Raw genomic sequence first — 21,066 nt, 5'->3', positions numbered from 1 at the left:
AATTGATAAAAAGCAACAAGTCACCACCGACGAACATGTTCAGCCAAAAGCTGCACTCGCCACACCGGGAGTGACAAATATCCCATTGGCAAGCTGCAGCTCAATAAACAAGCAGTAGTAATAATGCCCACAGGTGACGCGGTCTTAATTAATTTTACTTGGGTTTATTGCTTACTGATTTGGTTTGTTTTTTTCTTATTATCCTCAGGTATTCACAGCATAATTATTTTTTTTATGCCAAACGTAACCGCTGAACAGCACATTAGCGCCGGGCAGACCACGGAAGTTCCCGTGCGCCCCAAAGATCACATCGCTTGTACCGTACCAAGCCACCGTACGAAACAACGCACTTAGACAGAACTCCTTCTTCAACCACTACTGAAACCGAACGCTTTGCGTAACGCGAGACTTGAGCAGCGGTACACCCACAAAGCCACCCTCCGGCTCCGGTTGAACAGTGCGTGTCTGTGTCTTATGGATGCGCAAACCTTTCTCATACTTGCGTCGTTGAGCTGTCCGGGGAGTTTTCCGGTCCTTCGGGCGAGATTTGGTCAGCCCCCGGTGCGTTTCAATCTTCTTGGTCGTCTTGCGACGATCCACTGCAGGTTCGATTAACTCCCGCTTGGGTTGCAGAGTCGCAACCCTTCTCTTCTGGCGATCCCGCTCCTCCTCCAAGAGCGTCTCGTACTCGCCCTCTTCGTTCACACCCTCACTGAGAAGCTCGTCTTCACACCCCTCTTGGTCATAACTACCATCATCATCATCATCCACGATCACGTTTCCGTTGCGATTGCCTTCGTCGTCAGCGTCGTCGCTACCCTTTGCGAGTGCTCGTTGACGCTTCTTTAAGCGCTCAACTAAGGAAAGGCCCTCCTCTCCATCTTCGTCACTCTCGGTTGCCGCTAGCTTTGCAAAAAACTGGTCTTCATCCTCGTGGTAGCCCAGTACTGAAGCGGCTGCCTTGCTATCAACAGGTGTTACCTCGTCAAGGCTACCTGACTTCTTAGTGCGAATGCGGTTCATTGTTGCCATTTCCTCCTTCTCAATTTCCTCCGCTTCTTTCATCGCTTCAAGTTGCTTGCGACTCTTCTTTGCATCTTTGTTGGTTGTCATGGAGACGCGCTCATTACACTGAAGAGGGCGTAGAGTATCAAGGTGTGCAACAGCTGTTGTCTTGCCGCTTAGTAGGCGATTCAACGAGTACTGCAGCTTCTCCTCCATATGGAACAACTTCTCAAGGTAAACACGTATCTCCACCAGATTGTCTATGACTGGGTGGCCGGCAACCTTTTTGCCTTCCGTTTTCATAAGTAAATAGAATGTCACGTGCATACAATAACTGAGCATTAGCTGCACCTTTGTTTCCAGGAACTGAACGAGGCTCCGATCGGCGCTTGACAGTCGCCGCCGGAAGAGCAGTTCGTGAAGAGGATCGCCCAGTTCCCTCACCTCGGCAAGGTACCGCTTCATTTCCTCAAGCATCTTGATCATCTCAGGAGACTCTTTCTGCACAATTGACAGCCGCTCCGAAGAAGTTAATGCGGCGTAGTCGCGCTCCACAGCCTCAATAACGGGTGCAACACTTTGGGTTACGTTAAATTCGGGTGTTCTCTTACGCTTCGTCCCCGCGGAGATACCACCAACATCAAAATCAGAATCAACCGTATTTTTTCGCATAGTCTTGTTTACTTCAAGAGCGAGTCTCTCTTCCTCTAGATGAGCACCCTTTTCGTCATCGTCATCGTCAAAGCCTTCCAGCTTGTGAGCGTCCACCGGGAGCACACCATTCACTCCGTCACCCTTGTCCTTCACTTTACTACGTCGATTGTGGACGACGTCATCCTCCTCAATCTCGTAGTCTTCCACGTCGAGGTCGAGGTCTTCGATTATCTCTTCTTGTTCCTCCTTACGTCTGAGGCGTTTGCTCAGGCGTTTGCCCTTCACCATGGCTTTTACTGGGGGTGCGGTGGTAGTGGAGGACGGACAATCAGCCTACCCAAGCGCACTCGGTTTCTAATGCCTCTACGTACATAAAATGGGAAAGAGAAACTTAACGCAACGTAAGCAAGGTGGAAACGTGACAGCCAGTAAAGGATGTGTTAAGAGTAAGTGTGCGTAAAGATATAGGGAATTCAACAAACGGACCTCCTCCTTCCTAACACAGACACATTCCACGTTGAAACACTAACCCCATAACTCCGCTGCGTCCACTGCCGGTCCATAAACACCACGGCTCGAAACGCCCTGTTCCCGGCACCAGCGGCCCCGGACGCGCTGCAGCTTCATATACCACCCCCAAAATTCCAATGTTTTCAATTCCTCTATCCTGCGTCTGTCCCTGCGCATCCTCTTCGCCGTATCTATGCGCTTTTCATTGGCGTGTTCAAAGACAATCCGTGGGGTCATCGGCAGCACTGGTAAATGGCGGGATTCCCTCTGCGGTTTGGGGTGGTTGGCTAACAATTTATGTACGTCACTGAACCCCTGGTAGAGGCCGGGTTGTGGTGAAGAAGGCACCTGCCCTTGATAATCCGTTCCTGTACGCATCAAGTAACGGTGACGGAAGTCTGAAACCCAAAAGGATGGACGGGAGTAGTTCTCGTTCATAATCACGCGCCAATATTGACGATTGTATGGGTTTGTGCGACTTCCACTCCATCGCCGATCGTAGTGGCGAATCTTCGGTGGTACAGGATAGGACTGCAACGTCTTCCTGTACAGAGAAAATGTCGGATTCAACATATATTTAACTGCCGACTACGCTATTTAGTCTCTGCTACTGCAAACCTGAAGGAAGGCATAGCAGGGAAATTGAGTGAAAAGGGATTGGACAAAAATAAGCAACCATAAGACAGTGACAAAAAAAAAAACTTACCCCGCTACTGTACCATTAAACCATTTTTACTTACAGAGACTAGTCGCTAAGTAATCATCTCCGGGTAGACCTTCAAAATGCCCTGCTCGTGGCCCTCTTGACTGATAGCACCATTGGGATCAAAATGCACAATACCTCAAAGAGATAGCTGCATGCAACGGCAATACTAATGGAGTAATCAAACCATCAAGAAAATGTTCGCCTTGTACTCCACACACAATAACACAGATAGCAAGCATCAGCCCCTCCCGCCGACACCATCTCAGCAAATACGGAAACATCAGAGGACAATATTTGCGAGCAACTGCATCTCTCCAGGACATTTCACAAACGTAACAACACAGGCTGCCAATGGGGAGGGGGGAAGTAGGCCTTCAAACCCTCCTGTTGGCAACTACACGAAAGTGAAACGCATCCTAAATTTTATTTCGCTCCGATAAACAGATTAGGTTCGCGATGAAAAATCCTAGCGTGCCCCCTCGGTTGAAACGATACCCGTTTAGTACGTCCCGTTTACAGACTAAGAGCTACACCAGTCGTTTAAAAGTTTTCCTAACGAAAATCAAAACTTCCCACAACTTTTGGACGCAGGTCGTGGTGCCGTGTGTTGAAGTTAGATATGTAAACGACTCTCCAGCTACCCTAACAGCAACAAAAAAAAGGTAAACATACTGCCAAAACGCAAAAAAGAGTCCAAAAAATACATATATCTGTGAACAGACACAGTTATTCGGTGGTATTAGAGGAGTTGTAAACATGTACGCCAGGACTCTCTACCGCGTGTGAAAAAGGCAAGCAAATAAACACAACTACATATTTCTACATTTGGGGGCCCCGATGCACGTTGGTCTAGTTATTCCACGTCTGCATCTTTCCCCACAGTTCATCCAAAGTATCATTCTCAGGGAGAAGCATCCACGCACTGTGTGAGAGTTAATACCTTATTTGATAGCATTACGTGCGTGAAGTGGTTGCCTGGCAATGGAAGTATATTGGCCCGGTACAATCTGTGCAGGTGTATAATTTTCCCCAGTTGCCGTATCGTCGCGAGGGTGATGAGCATAAGGGTGCATGGTGTAGGCGCCGTCCCTGATATCAAATATACTTCTCTTGCTATAGGCCTTGTTTACCTCTGCTTTATCAAAACTGTCCTTGTAGGACACTGAGTATTCAGTGGCCCACTTACCATTGTGCCTGTTCAGGTGCCGCTGCGTCTGCGACAAGACGGTCTCCTCGTGCACCGGCGTGAGCGTGTGGTACGTCCTGGGGAGTGGCATAGTCGCATTCCGCTTATTGATTTCCGTAGCTCCTCCAATGTCATACGGGGCATGGGCATCATGAGTGGTGCTCATCCAGTGACCGGCTGACCAAGTTTTGTAGCCTTGAGGTACTGCTTCAGCATTAATGCCATCCAGGGTATCTCTCAATTGCTTTTTATCAACAGTCTTCCCCCGTTCCAGCATCAATGTAGTTCTTTCCCGCCGCATGGGCCCCTCTTTCTCGACCAAATTGTATCGACTCTTGTAGACGGCAGGCATCCCCACGCTCTCTTGATCAAGCGCGGTAACCCAGTAAGAAGATGGATCAATACCGGTCATGTCACAGTAGTCCCACGAAGTCGGTCGGTAGGCATTGGGGTCTGCAGATGTGAAGGGCTTGCTCTTTAGTTGCTCACGGTTAGCTTCTGCTGCACTTATGTTGGCATTTCCTTCCCGAAGGGCGTTCAGTGCTTCAGGACCTAAGATTCCCTTACCGATGGTACGCCCTTGTGTGGTTGTCCTCTCCAAAAGAGGCAGCCCCCTTCTCTTTAACGTGTTATCCCCTGAGGCCGATCCACCAGCCTCCAACGCCCGCAACTGAGCCTCGTTAAGCTTCGGAGGATCCTCAGCGCCGTCCCTTAGTCGATGAAGCCCAACGTGTGAGTAATCCAATATCCGCGGAAGACTAGTCTTGTCCTCGGGGAAGGGTACAAGTTTGCGATTGAGTTCCATTTCAAAGCAATGTGGCTTCTTCCCAGCCACGTCATCCGGCTCCCGGGGCGGCAACTCCCCGGTGGCACCCCAGTACGCACTCGAAGCAAACCCATTACTAATTTTGGAGGATAACCGTTCGTGGAGAAAGTTAGTTTCATCCGTCTCTACGACACTATCTACATTTTGCGTCCCCAGTTGCCCCGCATACGTTCCTTCTTCCATCGTTGCTTACGAAACACTTCTTAAACTGATAAGCATAGGAGAGAGGTTAATAATCACAAAGATTATTTGGGAAGCAGAGGAAGCACAAACGCGGCTCGGACTCGCATGTGGTATTCAAAAAAAAAAAAAAAGCGTCGTATATGCAACACAGCTGTGTGACCTTCAGGACGAAGAAAATACTCGGAAAACAATACCAACTACGCGTCCCCAAACTTAATTGTTCGCCTACACGTGCCTCAGTTCATTCAGCAAGTTTTGCTGCTCCTTAACTATTGACTTGACACAAAACAAAAGTGCCTCGGTCTTATGCAACTCGAGCTCTGCATCCCTTCGGCCTTGTTGAACCTGTCTTAGCTCACGCTCTAAGACAAGATTACCTTCCCTCTGAGTGGCAAACGCATCCTGCTCCTTACCGATCTCATTGATAATCATGTTCATGATGCTCTCGAGAGAGCGATCCCCTTTACGTAGCAACAGCTCCCCATCCGGTCCAAAATTGCATCTAGACACTAGGTAACACTCATTTCGCGATGCGGCAAATGGGGCTGAGTTCGCCCCATTACTGCTGGTACAATCACCGCTGTCAAACCGAGCCGGGGAAGTGGACAGTTCCGGAGGTTGAAACAACCCCGTCCGCGTCTGCTGCGCCCACGAGTTAGTTATTCGAAACGTCGGTAAGGCATACAACGGAAACGCCTCTGGTGTTGACCCTTCCAGTGCCATCGAAAGGTATGGCGTGACTGAAAATTAGGTTTTCTAACACTGGTGCCCCTACCTGTAACAACCCTGTGAGCACAACAAATATACATACAGAGCAAGAAGGAGCATAAAACAACTCCGTAAAAATTCAAGCAACAGTAACATGAGCGGTGAAAAGTTGTTTTCAACGCCGAGCACCCCCTGCCTCCTCCCCTCCGCAAAACTAGAACCACTGTTTTTACTTGACGGCAGCTGACGTTAACACTTCCACAAACAACACAGCAGCAGTCCATATGGTACAGCCCTGAAGCGAAAAATGAATACTTTCAGCGGCAACGCATACGTTTATCTTGAACTTTTACTGCCACTGGCACAGTCCTCCCTTGGAGTTTTAGTGAAGTTATCGCCCACATTGTCGCTCGTTTTGTTGCTATCTGGCACAAACTGCAGGCGAGAAAGTAACTCACGAAGTTTCGATGTTGCCAACGATGCTCCGGACTCTCCTTTCGTTGCGGCTCGCAAGATTGCATCACCAAATTCCTTCTTACGCCTGCAAATCTCGTAGCAGTATTGCTCGATTGTGTCTTCGATAATTATGCGCTTCACGTGAACGTGCTTGCGCTGGCCGATGCGATAACAGCGATGAACAGCCTGCTCTTCAATGGCCGGATTCCACCACGGATCAACTACCAAAACGTGATTAGCCGCCGTTAAGTTTAATCCAACACCTGTTGCTGTTTTGCTCGCAAGAATAACCCGTACATCATCACTCGATTGAAAGCAACGAATCACGAGGTTTCGGCTGCTCAAACTCATTGTTCCGTCCAAACGTAAATGAGCTATGTCCAAATTGTCGAGAGCTACCGATATAACGTCCATGAATGAAGTAAAATGTGAAAATATAATCATTTTATCATCGGGGCAATTTTTCTTCATTGCCTGAATGGAATCCAGTATCATCTGTAATTTTGTACTTACTTCCACTTCCTCGTTTTTCAGTTTGGCGATGCGCTCCGCCGAGGTAAGTGTTTGATTCCTAAACACAGAACTTTTTGTGATGATTTCCCCGCAGGTGGGGCACTCCAGGCGAACGGCAACGCTGTCACCATCAACCGCATCACGGAATCGAAGAAGCAAGCACTCATAACAAAAGTAATGTCCACACTTCGTTAAGACTGAAGAGACAGCTTCGCTTTTGCATATACCACACACTGATACGGTAAGCGCACGATCCCTACTAATCCACGGGTGACAACACGCCTGACGAAGGCGTGTCATCATAGCAAAAATGTGAAAAGCAGCCTCCTTACGCTCCGAACTCTCCAACGCCGACCTCGATCGGGCAAGTATGCTGTTGTACCGTTTGGACTCCTCGGAAGAAAAGCGCTTCATAACAACCTTCTCGGTTTTGGGTGGGAGCTCCACTAGCACCTCTCTTTTACCATTGCGAATCATTACTGGACCCCGACGCAAGAACGCAGGTTGCAGTGAGCGCGCTATACCACGCTGTAGAATTCGATCGTTTAGAATTTCCTCTGGATTTGACCCTGGGAGCACTGGAAGTCTGGGGAGGCCCACAAAATGGAGAAGATTTTGAATATCTTCGATATTGTTATGAAGAGGTGTGGCCGTGACGGCCCACCGATGTACCCCCTGTAATTCCTTAACGGCCCTCCACCTTTGAGTTCGGGAATGCCTAACCATATGTGCCTCATCCAAAATAATGCGCTTCCATCGGATATGGAAAAGTGGGCCAGCTTCTCTCCTGTTAAACACTATGTTACTGTCACCAAATGCCGGCGCAAAGGCGCCGCTGGCGGAGTTCGCCAAGGTGTCATATGTAGTAATGACAAAATCGTACAACTCAAGCTCTGTATTGCTAATTACTTTGCTCTGTCCGTGATAGAGGTAAACCCTCAAACCCCGCGATGATTTTACCTTCGACTCAATCTCACTTTTCCATTGGAGCATTAGAGCTGCTGGAACTACTACGAGAGTACGAAGTTCTTTCGACTCAATTAAATCGAACGACCGTTTTTGTTCGTCATCTAAAAAGGCCAAAGCCCGTTTCTCATACGTAGGATGGAACTTACCAGTGAACCGAAGCCACTTTTCCACCTCCGTACGAACATCTGACATATTCTGATCAGAATGATTTGCATCGGAGCATTCAACTTTACTCAATAAGGAACGAAGATCCGTAGCCGGGCGATTAATTCTTGAGCAGTTTGCAACAACAGTGATGCGCTGCATCTGTCTAATCACTGTTAACAACCGATAATTTTGGGCCTTTGTTTGAATATTCCGAATGTGACGTTCACGTACGACTTTATTGCACTGGTGAGAACTAAGACATAGGCCTATCATCTGAATTGTTTTACCCATTCCAAGTTGATCAGCCATTATACCACCCACATGATGACGCTCACGAAGCATCATCCAGTATACACCTTCCCTCTGAAATGGGAGAAGTGAAACTTGCAAATCTGGAACGTCTGCAGCACCAAGGTCATCATATTCCATACATGAATAAAACCCTTGGACAGTCGCTGGTTCATTTGTTGATACTATACCTTGTTTCGCTGTCAAAAATAAACAGCTTCTTCTGAACAATAAATGCCGACAAAACAACATCTGTGGCACTAACCATTATTTTTTTTTTAGATACAAAAAATAGAAGAATGCCATAAGGCACGGGAACCAATCCTCCGGTGGCGTGTGTCCTGAACAGATAGACTGACAGATACATCAGTAACAAACATCTACAAAAGCCATAAACCAAATCAGCCCAAACTGAAACATTGAACCAATAACACCGTAAAAATCAGTAACTGTCTTTTCATTTTCACAAAAAAAAATGGGCACACCAGTGTGTCTCAGCAAAAAGAAAAATAAAATGCTCCACAGACTCCTACAACACAACTCTGTTGGGTAGTGGCCGACCATCAGTTCAACTAATGTAACAAAACCGAGATAACCGTCCTCCAAAAATAAATAAATAAATAGAAGAAGAAAATAGGAAATCACGCGAGCACGGGAAACTACTTGCTTTTCCATCCTCAAACTGGAACAAAACAATACAAATGAGTAACTATCTAAGCTACATCTTCTTCCGTTAATGCAACTACAGTGTCAATAACCAACTTCTTCGACACAGAATCAGGTGTGTCTCTAACAAACTGATTCACAAAATGTGTTTCATCTTCTGTGTCGGATGGAAGGTTAAGAAGACACCACGATGTGCCCAGACTTATATCTTCAATGGATGTGTCCACAGTCCGTGTACTAAATACCTCAACCAGCAGATTTCGCTTATAAACGTTTTCACAACATTGACTCGTACTTTCGCTATCTATGTCGCGTTGTAATTCAATGCTTCGTAAAAATAACTCCAACCCACTCGAGGAACCAATTATATTTAAGTTACAACGTGACATAGGTGGGGCCAGCGTATGATCTCGGAACGGTCGGTAAATACAGACTCCCTCTAGGCAACCAACAAACACATCCTCTTGAAACACATTAAAAGAATTTTCGCGTCGTACCGATACCGCAGATTCCTTGGAAACTTCCTGTAAACCTCTGCCGCGTGAGTTTTGCCACAGGGCTTCACAAGCATCCAATAAACAATAGTGCCGGTTGGTGGGAACTAAGAACGTATAATATAAAACAAGCTGCTGGAACAGCCTGGACATAATCTCCGTTGACTTGAGAATGTATTTTTTGTTGAACGGTTTGCCTGAAAAGTATGTTTTGACGGCTCTCTTCATTCCCAAAAATACGCTTACGGCGGCCAACTCGCCAGCAGTACCCGAAAAAAGAACCTGCATAGTGCGATAAGAGTGATCACATTTATCAATGAGTTCAGAACGGAGAAAGCCAATCACAAGCGCGACAAGTTGAATACCGCGTTTAACTCCCTCACCGAGTAGTGCCTCTGAAGTTTTTGTTTTATCTTCCGCCGATGTATCGGAAAAAATATCCAAAGAAAATACGGTCGTGCTCCAAATACTCCATATATGAGATTCTTTTGATATCCTAAACCAAGAGTCTGTCTCAGGAACGTTTTGCCACTTAAAATGTTCGACCACAGCATGGTCGTGCAGCGATAAGTCGCCACACCCAATGCTAACATGTATCATCCAAAAAATCCTCTCGTCTAAAGAGCGCAGCCTTCCAGAATGAATAAATTGATATCCTATCACTTCTTGACCAAAAAGTGCTATCCTGTCTCTTCTAGCCATGCACCTTGCTACATACATCTTCGCGTCTAACCAAACCTTTGATATTAAAAATCGTCCGCAACTATTCGCCTCAAACCATCTATCGAAGGCGGTCACTGAGATGTGTACACCGCTATTCTCAAACACACATGCTCGTGCCACAATGGCTAATACGGCAGCTATGAATGGACGTTTCGGGGCCTCCAGAGGAACATTAGAATGAGCAAAAGAAGACGGTACGTATTTGCTGTTCAACAACTGATAGCGATGAACAACGGCACCAACCTGCTTCGCTAGCGAGGGTGAAACTTCATCCAAATTGCAAGAGCCAAGACCTTTCCTCTTTGCCTGCTCAGATTCTATCCTAGAAGGTCTAAGGAAGTACGACTCGACAAGCTCTTCTACGAAGCGAACTTGCGCTCGGCTCTGCGAGCCCCACAACGTCTCGTAATCACCCCTATTTCTTTTTGTTGATGTACATCCACCTAAATGGCTATCAGCGAACATCAGTACTGCAAAAATATTTTTTTAAAAAATGGAAAACAAAAACTATATCACTCACATTAAATAGCTTTTAGCAGCAGTACACGTGGGGCGGTACAATTAGACGGGAAAATAAAGAACCCCTAGGGGGAAACACACGCGTTAGTAAAGCGCTTTGTGCTATGCTAGAAATCTCCGCAATAAATACATCGCATTGCGTAGCGTGCGCAAGGATAAATACGCACATTAGCAGCAGAGGAGATAGACGGCAGCGACTTCGGGGTATGGGCCTGAACCCCTTCGGGGACAGAAGCAAGAACCGCAAGACAAACCGGTCAATGCAATTCTTTTTTTAAGGAAAAAACATTGAGGAAGTGTGTAGTACCAGACACCCCGTCGCTCCGACATGAATGCTTGGTTATCACTGTCACCCGGTTACAAGTAGAACTGAGCAATCGCCAGTAGTTCGCCCATGCTTTCCCATCACATGGACGAGATATGATAGCAGCACACTTCTATAAGTCTCGGAAAAGTAGAAAAACTGCCAAAACGCGCCGTCCCCGTTCGCTTGTTTGTGGGACCGGCAAAACCAAAACTAGCCGACGTACCCCCCAACTCCCAAGCGGAGGCGAGACGCCCAAACCCGGGAAGGGTAAGCCGGAGCCAGTGCACACAGCCTGGACCTCAGGTGGAGCGTGACGCGCACGCACAAAACATACGGTAGCGCAAAAGCGAAAAAATGGGATCATCCACGGAACACGGCGTAAAGGCAGAAAGGGGGACAGACACTGCCCACACCCGGCAAAGCACTGAGGAGCGACAAAAGCCATACAGGCGCAACTCGTTACCACCACAGCCCCACCCCAGGACCTGTCTAACAACGAGGCTGGGAGAACCATACGACAAGCCCACCGTCACCAGTCCAACCCCTCGCGCCTGCAGGTTTACACAGAAAGCCGCCCAATTGCAGGAATGGCCCGCGACAGCCAAGTGTCAGCGTTCCCGGCATCGGCGTCCCCCACCCTGGTGCCTTTCAGGGATAATGCAGTTGGGTGAGTCTTCTGGCACCCACTCCCCGGCAGAGGATATCCAAGCAATGCTAACGGCGGGACGACACCGCTACAAAAGGTCACAAACTCAACGAACCTTTGGCAAACGACGCGGACGCACCGCATTTGGCAGCGGTGCTAACCTCAGAAAAAGCATAAAGCAACTCGGGCATATTGCGTCCACCTCGGTTGCACCAAACGGCGGCAGTTGCTTTGCTTTTCTTATGGAAAGGGAACGCCCATTCTTTTTCCTCAGCCTTCCCTAAAATAGAGGGGACTGTGAGGTTGCATGCCCGCCCTCAATGTCGAACACATCCCGCGGTAGAAGCGACATCGCTAGCCCCAAGCCAATCTTGGGGCCCAATGCACATCGTCAATCTTTTGAATACTCCTAAACGTTAGTGGCGACAAGATCGGTGAGCCTAAAGTCAAAGAATTCCTCACCCTCTTTAGGTGCACCAAACACGGAGAGGTGGCATCATTAGGAGCAGCCTGATTGCTTCTGTTGGCACGCACCGTTCACGCGAAGAAAGTACTGGTGCGAGAAGGAAGGTGGAACTCCTTGACTTCAAGGAGGAAGTGCACCGCCTCCTTTCCCAACAAAGTTATCTCTTTCATCATTTATGTGGGGGGGGCCGTTCCAATTACACTCGGATTCCACATTTTCCACTTCAGTGCATCAAGATTCCACCACGTAGCAGGACCAGGTTGCACCTTTAGTAGGGACGAAACGTACCTTCAACTTCTGAATGGTAAAGCTCCGGGACAATGAATCAGGGGTGTGGAGGAGAGTTGGCCAAAATGCCCTGCTAGGCTGCGGACCGATGAACAATTGGGACCGCGCGACGAACGCTATCCAAGACGGCGCTGCGGCTTCCTCACTGGCTGAAAGGATCCCTTTGATGCCGGAGTGCCTCCCAGAAAGCCGGCCGCCACGGCATGGGGCTCAGAAGAGGAGAATCAAACCCCCTTTTCGATTTAGCCACAAAACCGCCGCCAGTGCTGTGCTGGTCGTTATGTTTCGCCGCGCCATATGGAACAACTTGCCACAGTTAGCAGATGTGGCCCCCGTGAGACCAATAATATGAGGGTTGCAAATTCTGCTTGGCCTTTCGCCGGCTCACCGGTCACGACGTGCTCCCTTAATCTGCCTCCCATGTCACCCTTCAGTTGGTAAGTATCCCACGGAGGGGGTGATGAGAGATCTGAGTATGATTCTCCAGAAATCTTCGGGGTAATAAAGCAATTGATTCTTTTTTCCATCATCCTGAGGTGCGATTCTCGCACTAAGGAGTCCGCTGAGCAAGACGCAACTCGTCTGCTGATTCTTGAGGCCGTTCTTATCAGGCATACCTATGCTGAAGCTTTTCTTTCGACACCGCTTGGAATTGAGCAGAGTCAGATATGGGCGTTCGCTTCTGAAGCAAAAGGTGGTTGCGCCTGCTTTTTTTTTTGTGGAGATATTTATCTTATTTTCCATTCCGGTCAATTTTTTGTCTCAGGAGAGAGGCCTCGGGTATTCTCCTGTCCAATGATCTGCCCCGATAATTTCATAGTGAGTAATGGTCACAAAACTGTGTGTCGGTACGGCTGTGGATATTTCTCCACCCCCCAATCGCTTCGGTTGCTTTTACTCTTTCATTGACGGGGGTCATCTTTCCCAAGTCACTGCATATCCGTGAAAACAGGACTCGCAGAGGTAATTTCAGTGGTTTTGGTAGTTTGTCTAGTACCATGCACGCGTCAAGGAATACCATTTGCCTTTCGTTATAGATTGTAGGCCGTCCACTTCTGCCCGCAACCACTTAGTCTTGTACGAACGTTACATCCGATAAAAAAACGGCGTTTAGGTCATACTCGTCAAGAATATATGCTTCTCAGCGTTGATGATTGGATAGTTATTGTTAAGACAACAATGAATCATGAGATCCCCCCCCCCCCAGGCGTCTGGAAGAATATGTCTCAATGACATGGGCCGGACATTCCATAATGAACCCCTCTTTCCACAAGGAAGGAAAATGGAACTCACTGCTTGGCTGTTGAATCTTACAGAACGCATTGCTGTGCAAACAATTTCGTGTCCAGTAGTGCTAGGGCCACGTGCCTCCACTCAGACAGAGTCTTAATAATGAGAACAGATACATCTTCCACCTTAAAGCCACGACCAGCCCTAATGCGCGAGTGGGAAAGAAGATGGAACTGACTTACTCCGAGGCGAAAATTCTTGGCGCGACTGAGGAAACGGAAGGTCACTTCCCCTGAGCTACCGTGCTGCCAAATAAAATATGCTTCGGCTTCGGAAACCCATCGGTATTTCCCTTGGCGCTGCCTGGGCTAGATGCGGGCCCACTTTGACACCGGCATTGCTGTGCATTTTGATGTGGTTGATGTTCCTAACGGCGCGCTTGCACGCACCTGTGGACATCCTATGATATTTGTTTGTTAGTGCATCTGCTACGCTACATGCGGGAGAATGCTGCTGTGGCCTTTCTCACTCGACTCAATTCTGGCCCAGTGGGCGTGCATGGTCAGCTTCTCTACCTCAACGAGGCGCCTGATTGTGGATCTACGGTGAGACAACCGGAAACTCCGTTTGGACATCAAAGCCCTGCCAGTTTTACGTAGCGAGGCTAACTTTATGTTAGAAGTTTCATCCCCCCTTTCTCTAGTACAACAAACGCCTCTCCGAGGGACTCTTTATTGCAACCGCGTTGAAAATGGGCTTAAACGGACAGTATTCAGTGATGGCAACATTCGTTGGTGGAATTGTTGGATTCTTTGTAGAATGCTACGTATACGTATCTACAAACAACTTGTGTCCATCATCTTTTCGTCACCGTGCACTCATTTCTTGCCTGAGCGATGATAGATGACGAGCAGGCGGTGGACTCACCCTCGGTCAAATCCAGTTTCGCCCTTCAGTGACGGATGATTTGGCAGCATTCCCCCTCGACACCCTAAAAATACATCATTCGAAACATCATCACCGGACAGCAGCATCTTAGTGCGGATGATACTGCTGATGGCACGCTGTCACGTGCCCAGGGACCGACAAATGAAAAACGGTGTCCCAGCAAGACGCTGCTGATCCCTGTGCTGTATGATGCCGTAGCCGGAGCACAGCAGTGTTCCCCATGAAAGGAACGCTGCTGGCTCTTGGCTTCCCCCGATGATACGGTGTACTGGACCCTGGCACCACCTTGATGGAGCCAGCATCACCAGGGACATACGCAGTTTGAAACGAAACATGACGACGTTGTGCTCACAACCCAACGCCACTGGGCATCGAAAAAGTAGCAGGAGGAGGAGGTCCCGATTACCACCAAAACAACCGACAACCTCCAACAACACTTAAGGTCCGTAAGAAATGCTACACACACCCTTCGAGTGCCCTTGCGTATTGACCGACTGGGAAGGAGCTAGCACCAATATCGTAGGAAAAAGCACGCGCTTTGGAATGGTTCATGGAAAAAACTTTTGACATTACTGGAGCTCCCGTTCGGCAAACACGGTTCCGAGGAGAAACACTTGCCGATGAGGGAAAAACTCGGCGCCCCTCGGGTCCAGGTGCTTCTGCCTTTGTTCTGAAGTGAAAAAGGGCGGTGGAATATCGGAATGCTTGGGGATTTGTATTCACATAGCGCTCATAGGCGGTGCCAACGGAAATAGGATCAGGCGCGGTTCTAAACAAAAAAAGAGCTGTGCAGGTGTGGAAGATGAAGGCGGCTATGTTTACAAGCTCCACGACATTCCCCTCTCTAGTGCCGAAGGTGGGTTAGGCTCGGGTACAGGATGGAAACACCCGCTGTACATGAAGGGTGATTTCAGCACTCACATGAAGAATCGCAGCGGTCTCGATACTGTTTGTAACTTCCGCCTGTGATGTGGGAACAAATAGTCCAACGAGGAGGCTACGACGAGTATGTCTAGAAAAGGATAGGGAAATTTGGAACCACTTGATACCAGCGTGTCATCGCACATCCGCTCGTTCGCTTGGGTGCCCCGCGCTGCCAAAACCAAAGAATAAAAAGAAAAGTTGACTCACTCAACATGGCAGCGGCGCCACTCAGTGAAGTTGCCGCGGTTCCTTCTCCGTCAAAACAATCGAACCAGGAGAAAGCCATCGCCACGGAAAATGATTGCGCAGTTAGAATTGAAAAACGGACGGTCACCTTCCCCCCTTTCGGCGGACTTTCTCACTGTGTTAATCCTAACGGAAGTGTTTCGCTCCCGCAAAGGGTCAAAATTTCACCTATTCGTGAAGCGCGTTCGGGAGGTAACGGAAAAAAAAATCAAACTCGGAGGCTGAAAAACCAGTCATGTTATATAGAAGACATCGTTCGAGGCTCGACCCTCCTCAGGACAAAGGTCAAGACGGCTTACTGTGAGATAGCACATGTAGACTGAATGCCTAGAAAATGGAGAAAAATGTTCACTCGTTGGCACCAAACTGAGGGAGTAATTGCACTCACTCGCCCAGGGCCAATTAATTACGGAACGCCGGTGTCGTTCCATCGTATCACTAACACTGGAAGTCAACGAAGGATTCGCGGGAGTCGCAAAGTTCAAACCATCAGCAACCCATATGAAATTTCAACGGGGGGTGTCCGTCTCCCTGCCATGGGGCCCTCTTGTGGACGCAGCCAGATTTCACCCTGCTCAGATGCGGTGTAAGATTCTCCATGGAGTGAGAAGGGCGCAAGGATACATTGTAGCCGAACGGGGGTGAGGTAAGGCACGACCTAAAACAGCGCAAGAGGAAACACGCGTCGTGTGTCCGGGGGGGGGGGGGGCAAAGCGGACAGACCGTACTCGCCACGGTTCTTCACTGTCTGCTAAAATGCGGAGTGCGTTGGGGCGTCCCCGACGAAAGCGCCAACCTGCCACTTCATCCAGATCGCTAGGTCGGAGGATGGGACGCAAAAGATCCAAGGCGTGCGCCCACACCCGGCCGCGGGGGAGCGGCGACACGCACCAACGGCAGGTTCATCCAGTTGTGTCCTCTACGGTACTGCCTCCGAGACACTATCACACAAAACGTAAAAAGTCAATTTTGGCTTCAACAGGAAAGGAAATGCCAAAAAGTTGGGAAACTAACCATTCGCAAGGCAAGGAAAAATTGCTCCTCAAACGACATTTTGAGGTGCAGAACCATGGCTCCCTTACCTGGGGAGGGAAACATAGTGAATTGGTCATGTTATAAAGGGCATCGTAACGCCCACCGGTGGGTGTGGTGTAGCGTTCCCACGCTATATACGGTACGGGATGTCGGCCGCTCCGACACGGACGACAAAGACTTCTTGGACTGATCGAGGCCAGAGATGCCAGAAGGTGCAAGGCATCCGCCTTTACTGACCTGTGCCTCTCCTAAAAGTTATGAGAGCGGAGCCCAAAGTAGAAAGAGGTCACTCGTTCATGGATGTTTGGTCACTTCTAGACTACGTCCAACATTGCTTACCTCGACTGGGGCTTCAACTTGTCTTTAGCCGACGTGTGAAAGCAATAAATGAACAGGCTGAGGTTGAAGCAACCAATACATCAACCATGACACAAGTTGGAGGAGCACACATGACAGATACTATTACACTCGCCAAAAAAAATACTGTAGGCTGGGAGGGATCGAATACACACCAAGAAAAAAAAAATAAACGAGAAACCGGACGACGAAAAAGTGCAACTCCCAAATTTCTTGCGACAAGGAGCGTGCCCCGGCCTGATTCGGTGGAGGAACCTTCATCCGTCGCGGCTGCATCCTGAGAAAGTTCCGGACCCTAACCCACCCAGCGTGCTATTGGTGCGGCGAACGCCAAACAAGAAAAACCCTGTTTCCCACACCAACGAGGGCGAATGCGTTGGGACATATCGACAGACTTACCCACCCTTCTGGAGACTCTCGTTGCCCACAAAAATCCAACGGAACTGCCTTTTCTTTCCTCGCGCATGTCGCACTGATTCGTGGGCCGTGGTAGAGACGGCAGAATTGCGGACACCTGGGCTGCTAGCAGTATCTGACGAAGGGGCAAAATCCAGAGTTTAGTACACTGTCCATCAGATTCTGTCGTATGGGAAGGGATCTGTTTCTGCCCATCGCCACGGCGGAGTGGCCACTCCGCCGCCGCACCGCTTTTGGAGTCCTAAGCAGACGCCATTCAGTACTAAAACACCGCCTGCGTTTCGTCTACTCCGACGAAACCTGCTGCATGGCGTGTCCAATCACATAGTTCTGAAGCCGGTTCCATGCAGGCCACGCCGTTTGACCCCCTCCCTCCCCGGAGGCGCATGAGCGGTGGAAGGCTTCCGCGGTTTAGGATTCAACATCGGCATGTTGGTTTGGATTGGGCAAAAGTCTTTGGACCTCGCTGGCAAGAAAAAAACGAACGCTCGGGCGGTATGTGCTCTCAACCTTTGTGTGGCGCGCAATTTCGTTGTGGCTTCGCGGGCGTGTAGAGACGTTTTTCGCCCCACTGGGCGAGTGGAAAAGAAATATGCATTCAAAACCCGCGCCCCCACCCAAACCTTCCTCCCTTCTCACGGAGGGGAAGCAATTGTGTTCGTAGGCCGGGTGTAGGGGCGCCAAACTCGTCGTACGCTTGACCCTCCAAAACCTTTGCGACACCAGTTTCCGGCTGTTTCATCTAAAAGGTGGCATAACAAAGGATGTAGCTGCACATACACTACCGCAAGAAGAGGGGAAGAGACGCTGATTGAAGGCATTCAACGTTAGAACTTGGTCTATTTGTGCGGACCGGAGAGTGAGTGACACTGTTAAAAAAGATGTCAGCAACGAGGGATATGGAAAGCAAAAGCGAAAACAGAAACAATCAAAAAAAAAAAAAAAAAGAGGACTTTATTTCCTTCCTTGACCACAGCACTTTACACACGATTAGGTTTTTACTCCTCCGCCATAATTCGAAGGGTCACCCGTAGACACGGATAGCTTCTCATCGATTGCGCAGGGTGGTTGCTACAACATGCGAACATCTTGTGAGAGGAAGTGCGATGTGAAAGTGTGCGTAAACAGGGGAAGGCAAGATAGGTTTGAGCGTTACCCCCTTCCATATAAGCGCATGGGAGTGTGTTTTACGAAGTGGGCGGGAATGTTGCAATCCTTCATCGGAGGTGAAGGAATGTGCTGAGCGATCTAAAAGCGCGTGCCGGGTCAACTCCCGCTTTACCGCCTTCACCTGTAATATTCAGGTGGATCCCAGACAAGTCGAAGGGAACGGGAAAGCCATCCTTCTTGAAGTTGAGCAGCGGCAACACCATCCCGTTGATCAAATCACGAATTTTTGTGTTCATTGTGCTTGAGTCCAGGCCATCGATACGTGAGGATGTGACGCTCACCGTAGCATCAATGGAATCCAACTTCGCATGGGCGATGCTGTCGACGACAGCGATATGCGCCGCCCGGACGGACACGTTCATTAACATACTAAACAAGGGAATGGGGTCACCACCCCTTGGCAACAGACCCACGGCAACGTCAACGCCCCGAAAGTTAACTGTAAACAGTTTCTTATTCAGGTATTTCAACCACGGGGCTGTTTTTAGTTCAAGTGAGGCCTCAGAGGCACACCCAGAGCAAAGACTGTCCAACTGATGATGCGCGGCCTCGCTGGAGAGAACATATTTCAGTGGAAAGGGCACGCGGATCCTCGAGTGGCCCTTTTTAATCAGCAAGCGGAATACATTATTCAAAGCCGTATACGAGGAAACAACAGCAACAGGCCAGTTTGGAAATGGTTGGGGCGGAGTAAAAAGCTTTCTCGTCAGCGTTGATTGTTTTGTGGTGCCTGGAAGAACGGCCAATGCGAGTCTCATTTGTCCATTTTTGATTTTCGGATTACCTATGAAGACAATTGGGAACATATGGGATATTTCCCTCGTTTTGTTGGTCAAAATGGGGTTCACTGCAGTAATTATTTGCTGCTCGAGTTTGCCTAGAATATCCTTCTTAAATAGATCCTTGACACTACCACCAAGCCATTTAGGCACCTTTGATTTACCTTCACCGATGAGAGTTATCGTTGGGTCCCCGATGTCAGTTACCACACTAACCACACCTACGTTTAGTGGTCCGCCGCTTGCAGCAGACACTTCGAGCAACAGTGTCATACTTGCGTTGCGTATTTCCATTTGTGTCGTCCCACTGCAAGGATATACATGACACCAAAAAGAGTGGTATGAAAAACGCGTGAAAGGCACAGTAGCGCTCACGTTCCAAAACTTCAAAATCATTTTATTTGGTTCCTCGAATTTAACTGTCGCGCTCCCAACCGTCACGTCCCGAAAATGAGCCTCCCCTAGACTTAGACCATTAACCTTTTGCTCGGGAATGGTGAGATTCTCCATAACCCTTTCCGACTCTTCCACAAGTGTGGGTAATGCTGGCGTAACGGCCGCTTCTTGAATGGCAACCTTAACGCCCCCTGGTTTGAGTGCCGGTCTCGTAAAGGGACTTCTTGACCGTTGCCCAGAGCCGATGATACAACACAGAAGTGTTAGAACGGAATTGAACAGCACCAAAACAGGTACATTCGATACTGATGACATCGTCGAAGAGAAATAACACCGAATCCTGCTGAGGATAGAGTTTGTACCTTAAATTAATATTGGTTACACTTAGAGCAACTGAAGTAGAAAAAACATAGCAACAAACATGTGCGGAGTGTAACAAAACTGAAGTCGATGGAGGCGAGTGGTCTGAAAAACAGGTACTTAAAAAATAAGAGTGTGGAGAGCTGATGCTCGCGTCGCGAGAAGGGACTTCTGACAGAACAAGAAAAAAAAGCATGCGTATGGACAAAGCAACGCCCACTCCAGCATTGAGATTGGGGATACTTTGCGACTGGTTTGTAATGAATGCCCGCACACGTTTTATCACCAAGCAAACTTCTACAGCCTCGAACCACTTGGACCCATAGCATCCTGGCGCCGCTTTCGTACATGCACTCTCAATGCAGCAAGGTTCTGTCTTGACGACAACGCACCGCGTAACACTGTGATATGGTTTCTTGAATGGACATACTTGACTTTAAAAAAAAAAATCTACACTTTCACACCATTTCTTGTCTCTTAAAGGGGTATACAAAGTGCAGTACACCCACTGCCAAAGGCCCAAAACATCCTAAATGGTTGCCACGTTTGTGTTGTTTCAACCCAACAACCTGCGTAATGCGTCCGTGACCACAACTGAAACTTCCTCTTCTTGTGAAAAGATGCCACCGGTGATACATCTGTTTAATGCGAACACACACACACACACACACACACACACACACACACACACACACACACACACACACACACACACACACACACACACACACACACACACACACACACACACACACACACACACACACACACACACACACACACACACACACACACACACACACACACACACACACACACACACACACACACACACACACTGCTTCCGAGGCCGACATAGTGACAAACGATTACTGTGCACCGCTGTTCGAGCGCATGTTCGAAGCGGCCGCTTACACAGGTGTTTCAACTGCAGAACGATGCTT

General features: G+C 48.6%; 11 protein-coding genes across 11 annotated transcripts; 2 read left to right on the top strand and 9 right to left on the bottom strand.

The window, feature by feature from the left end:
- Positions 1-375: 375 nt before the first annotated feature.
- On the bottom strand, positions 376-1,947 carry TbgDal_XI9200 (hypothetical protein, conserved; the record flags this gene model as incomplete). Its single annotated transcript, XM_011781763.1, has 1 exon — positions 376-1,947. One exon carries the CDS (start codon positions 1,945-1,947, stop codon positions 376-378), a length of 1,572 nt encoding a protein of 523 aa, XP_011780065.1.
- A 237-nt stretch (positions 1,948-2,184) lies between these two features.
- TbgDal_XI9190 (hypothetical protein, conserved) lies at positions 2,185-2,742 on the bottom strand (the record flags this gene model as incomplete). Its single annotated transcript, XM_011781762.1, has 1 exon — positions 2,185-2,742. One exon carries the CDS (start codon positions 2,740-2,742, stop codon positions 2,185-2,187), a length of 558 nt encoding a protein of 185 aa, XP_011780064.1.
- A 1,074-nt stretch (positions 2,743-3,816) lies between these two features.
- On the bottom strand, positions 3,817-5,070 carry TbgDal_XI9180 (hypothetical protein, conserved; the record flags this gene model as incomplete). Its single annotated transcript, XM_011781761.1, has 1 exon — positions 3,817-5,070. One exon carries the CDS (start codon positions 5,068-5,070, stop codon positions 3,817-3,819), a length of 1,254 nt encoding a protein of 417 aa, XP_011780063.1.
- Positions 5,071-5,295: 225 nt separating this feature from the next.
- Positions 5,296-5,793, bottom strand: TbgDal_XI9170 (hypothetical protein, conserved; the record flags this gene model as incomplete). The annotated part of the gene is made up of 1 exon (XM_011781760.1): positions 5,296-5,793. The coding sequence occupies one exon, from the start codon at positions 5,791-5,793 to the stop codon at positions 5,296-5,298; it is 498 nt and encodes a 165-aa protein (XP_011780062.1).
- Positions 5,794-6,114: 321 nt separating this feature from the next.
- On the bottom strand, positions 6,115-8,403 carry TbgDal_XI9160 (DNA repair protein, putative; the record flags this gene model as incomplete). Its single annotated transcript, XM_011781759.1, has 1 exon — positions 6,115-8,403. One exon carries the CDS (start codon positions 8,401-8,403, stop codon positions 6,115-6,117), a length of 2,289 nt encoding a protein of 762 aa, XP_011780061.1.
- Positions 8,404-8,517: 114 nt separating this feature from the next.
- Positions 8,518-8,826, bottom strand: TbgDal_XI9150 (hypothetical protein, unlikely; the record flags this gene model as incomplete). Its single annotated transcript, XM_011781758.1, has 1 exon — positions 8,518-8,826. One exon carries the CDS (start codon positions 8,824-8,826, stop codon positions 8,518-8,520), a length of 309 nt encoding a protein of 102 aa, XP_011780060.1.
- A 38-nt stretch (positions 8,827-8,864) lies between these two features.
- TbgDal_XI9140 (hypothetical protein, conserved) lies at positions 8,865-10,499 on the bottom strand (the record flags this gene model as incomplete). The annotated part of the gene is made up of 1 exon (XM_011781757.1): positions 8,865-10,499. One exon carries the CDS (start codon positions 10,497-10,499, stop codon positions 8,865-8,867), a length of 1,635 nt encoding a protein of 544 aa, XP_011780059.1.
- Positions 10,500-11,214: 715 nt separating this feature from the next.
- On the top strand, positions 11,215-11,790 carry TbgDal_XI9130 (hypothetical protein, unlikely; the record flags this gene model as incomplete). The annotated part of the gene is made up of 1 exon (XM_011781756.1): positions 11,215-11,790. The coding sequence occupies one exon, from the start codon at positions 11,215-11,217 to the stop codon at positions 11,788-11,790; it is 576 nt and encodes a 191-aa protein (XP_011780058.1).
- Positions 11,791-12,273: 483 nt separating this feature from the next.
- TbgDal_XI9120 (hypothetical protein, unlikely) lies at positions 12,274-12,612 on the top strand (the record flags this gene model as incomplete). The annotated part of the gene is made up of 1 exon (XM_011781755.1): positions 12,274-12,612. The coding sequence occupies one exon, from the start codon at positions 12,274-12,276 to the stop codon at positions 12,610-12,612; it is 339 nt and encodes a 112-aa protein (XP_011780057.1).
- Positions 12,613-12,683: 71 nt separating this feature from the next.
- Positions 12,684-13,004, bottom strand: TbgDal_XI9110 (hypothetical protein, unlikely; the record flags this gene model as incomplete). Its single annotated transcript, XM_011781754.1, has 1 exon — positions 12,684-13,004. The coding sequence occupies one exon, from the start codon at positions 13,002-13,004 to the stop codon at positions 12,684-12,686; it is 321 nt and encodes a 106-aa protein (XP_011780056.1).
- A 5,630-nt stretch (positions 13,005-18,634) lies between these two features.
- TbgDal_XI9100 (expression site-associated gene (ESAG) protein,putative) lies at positions 18,635-20,077 on the bottom strand (the record flags this gene model as incomplete). The annotated part of the gene is made up of 1 exon (XM_011781753.1): positions 18,635-20,077. The coding sequence occupies one exon, from the start codon at positions 20,075-20,077 to the stop codon at positions 18,635-18,637; it is 1,443 nt and encodes a 480-aa protein (XP_011780055.1).
- Positions 20,078-21,066: the final 989 nt, after the last annotated feature.

Source organism: Trypanosoma brucei, chromosome 11 (assembly GCF_000210295.1).
Source record: "Trypanosoma brucei gambiense DAL972 chromosome 11, complete sequence".
In the NCBI taxonomy this organism is placed as follows: domain Eukaryota; phylum Euglenozoa; class Kinetoplastea; order Trypanosomatida; family Trypanosomatidae; genus Trypanosoma; species Trypanosoma brucei.
This window is presented reverse-complemented; position numbering and strand designations above follow the sequence as displayed.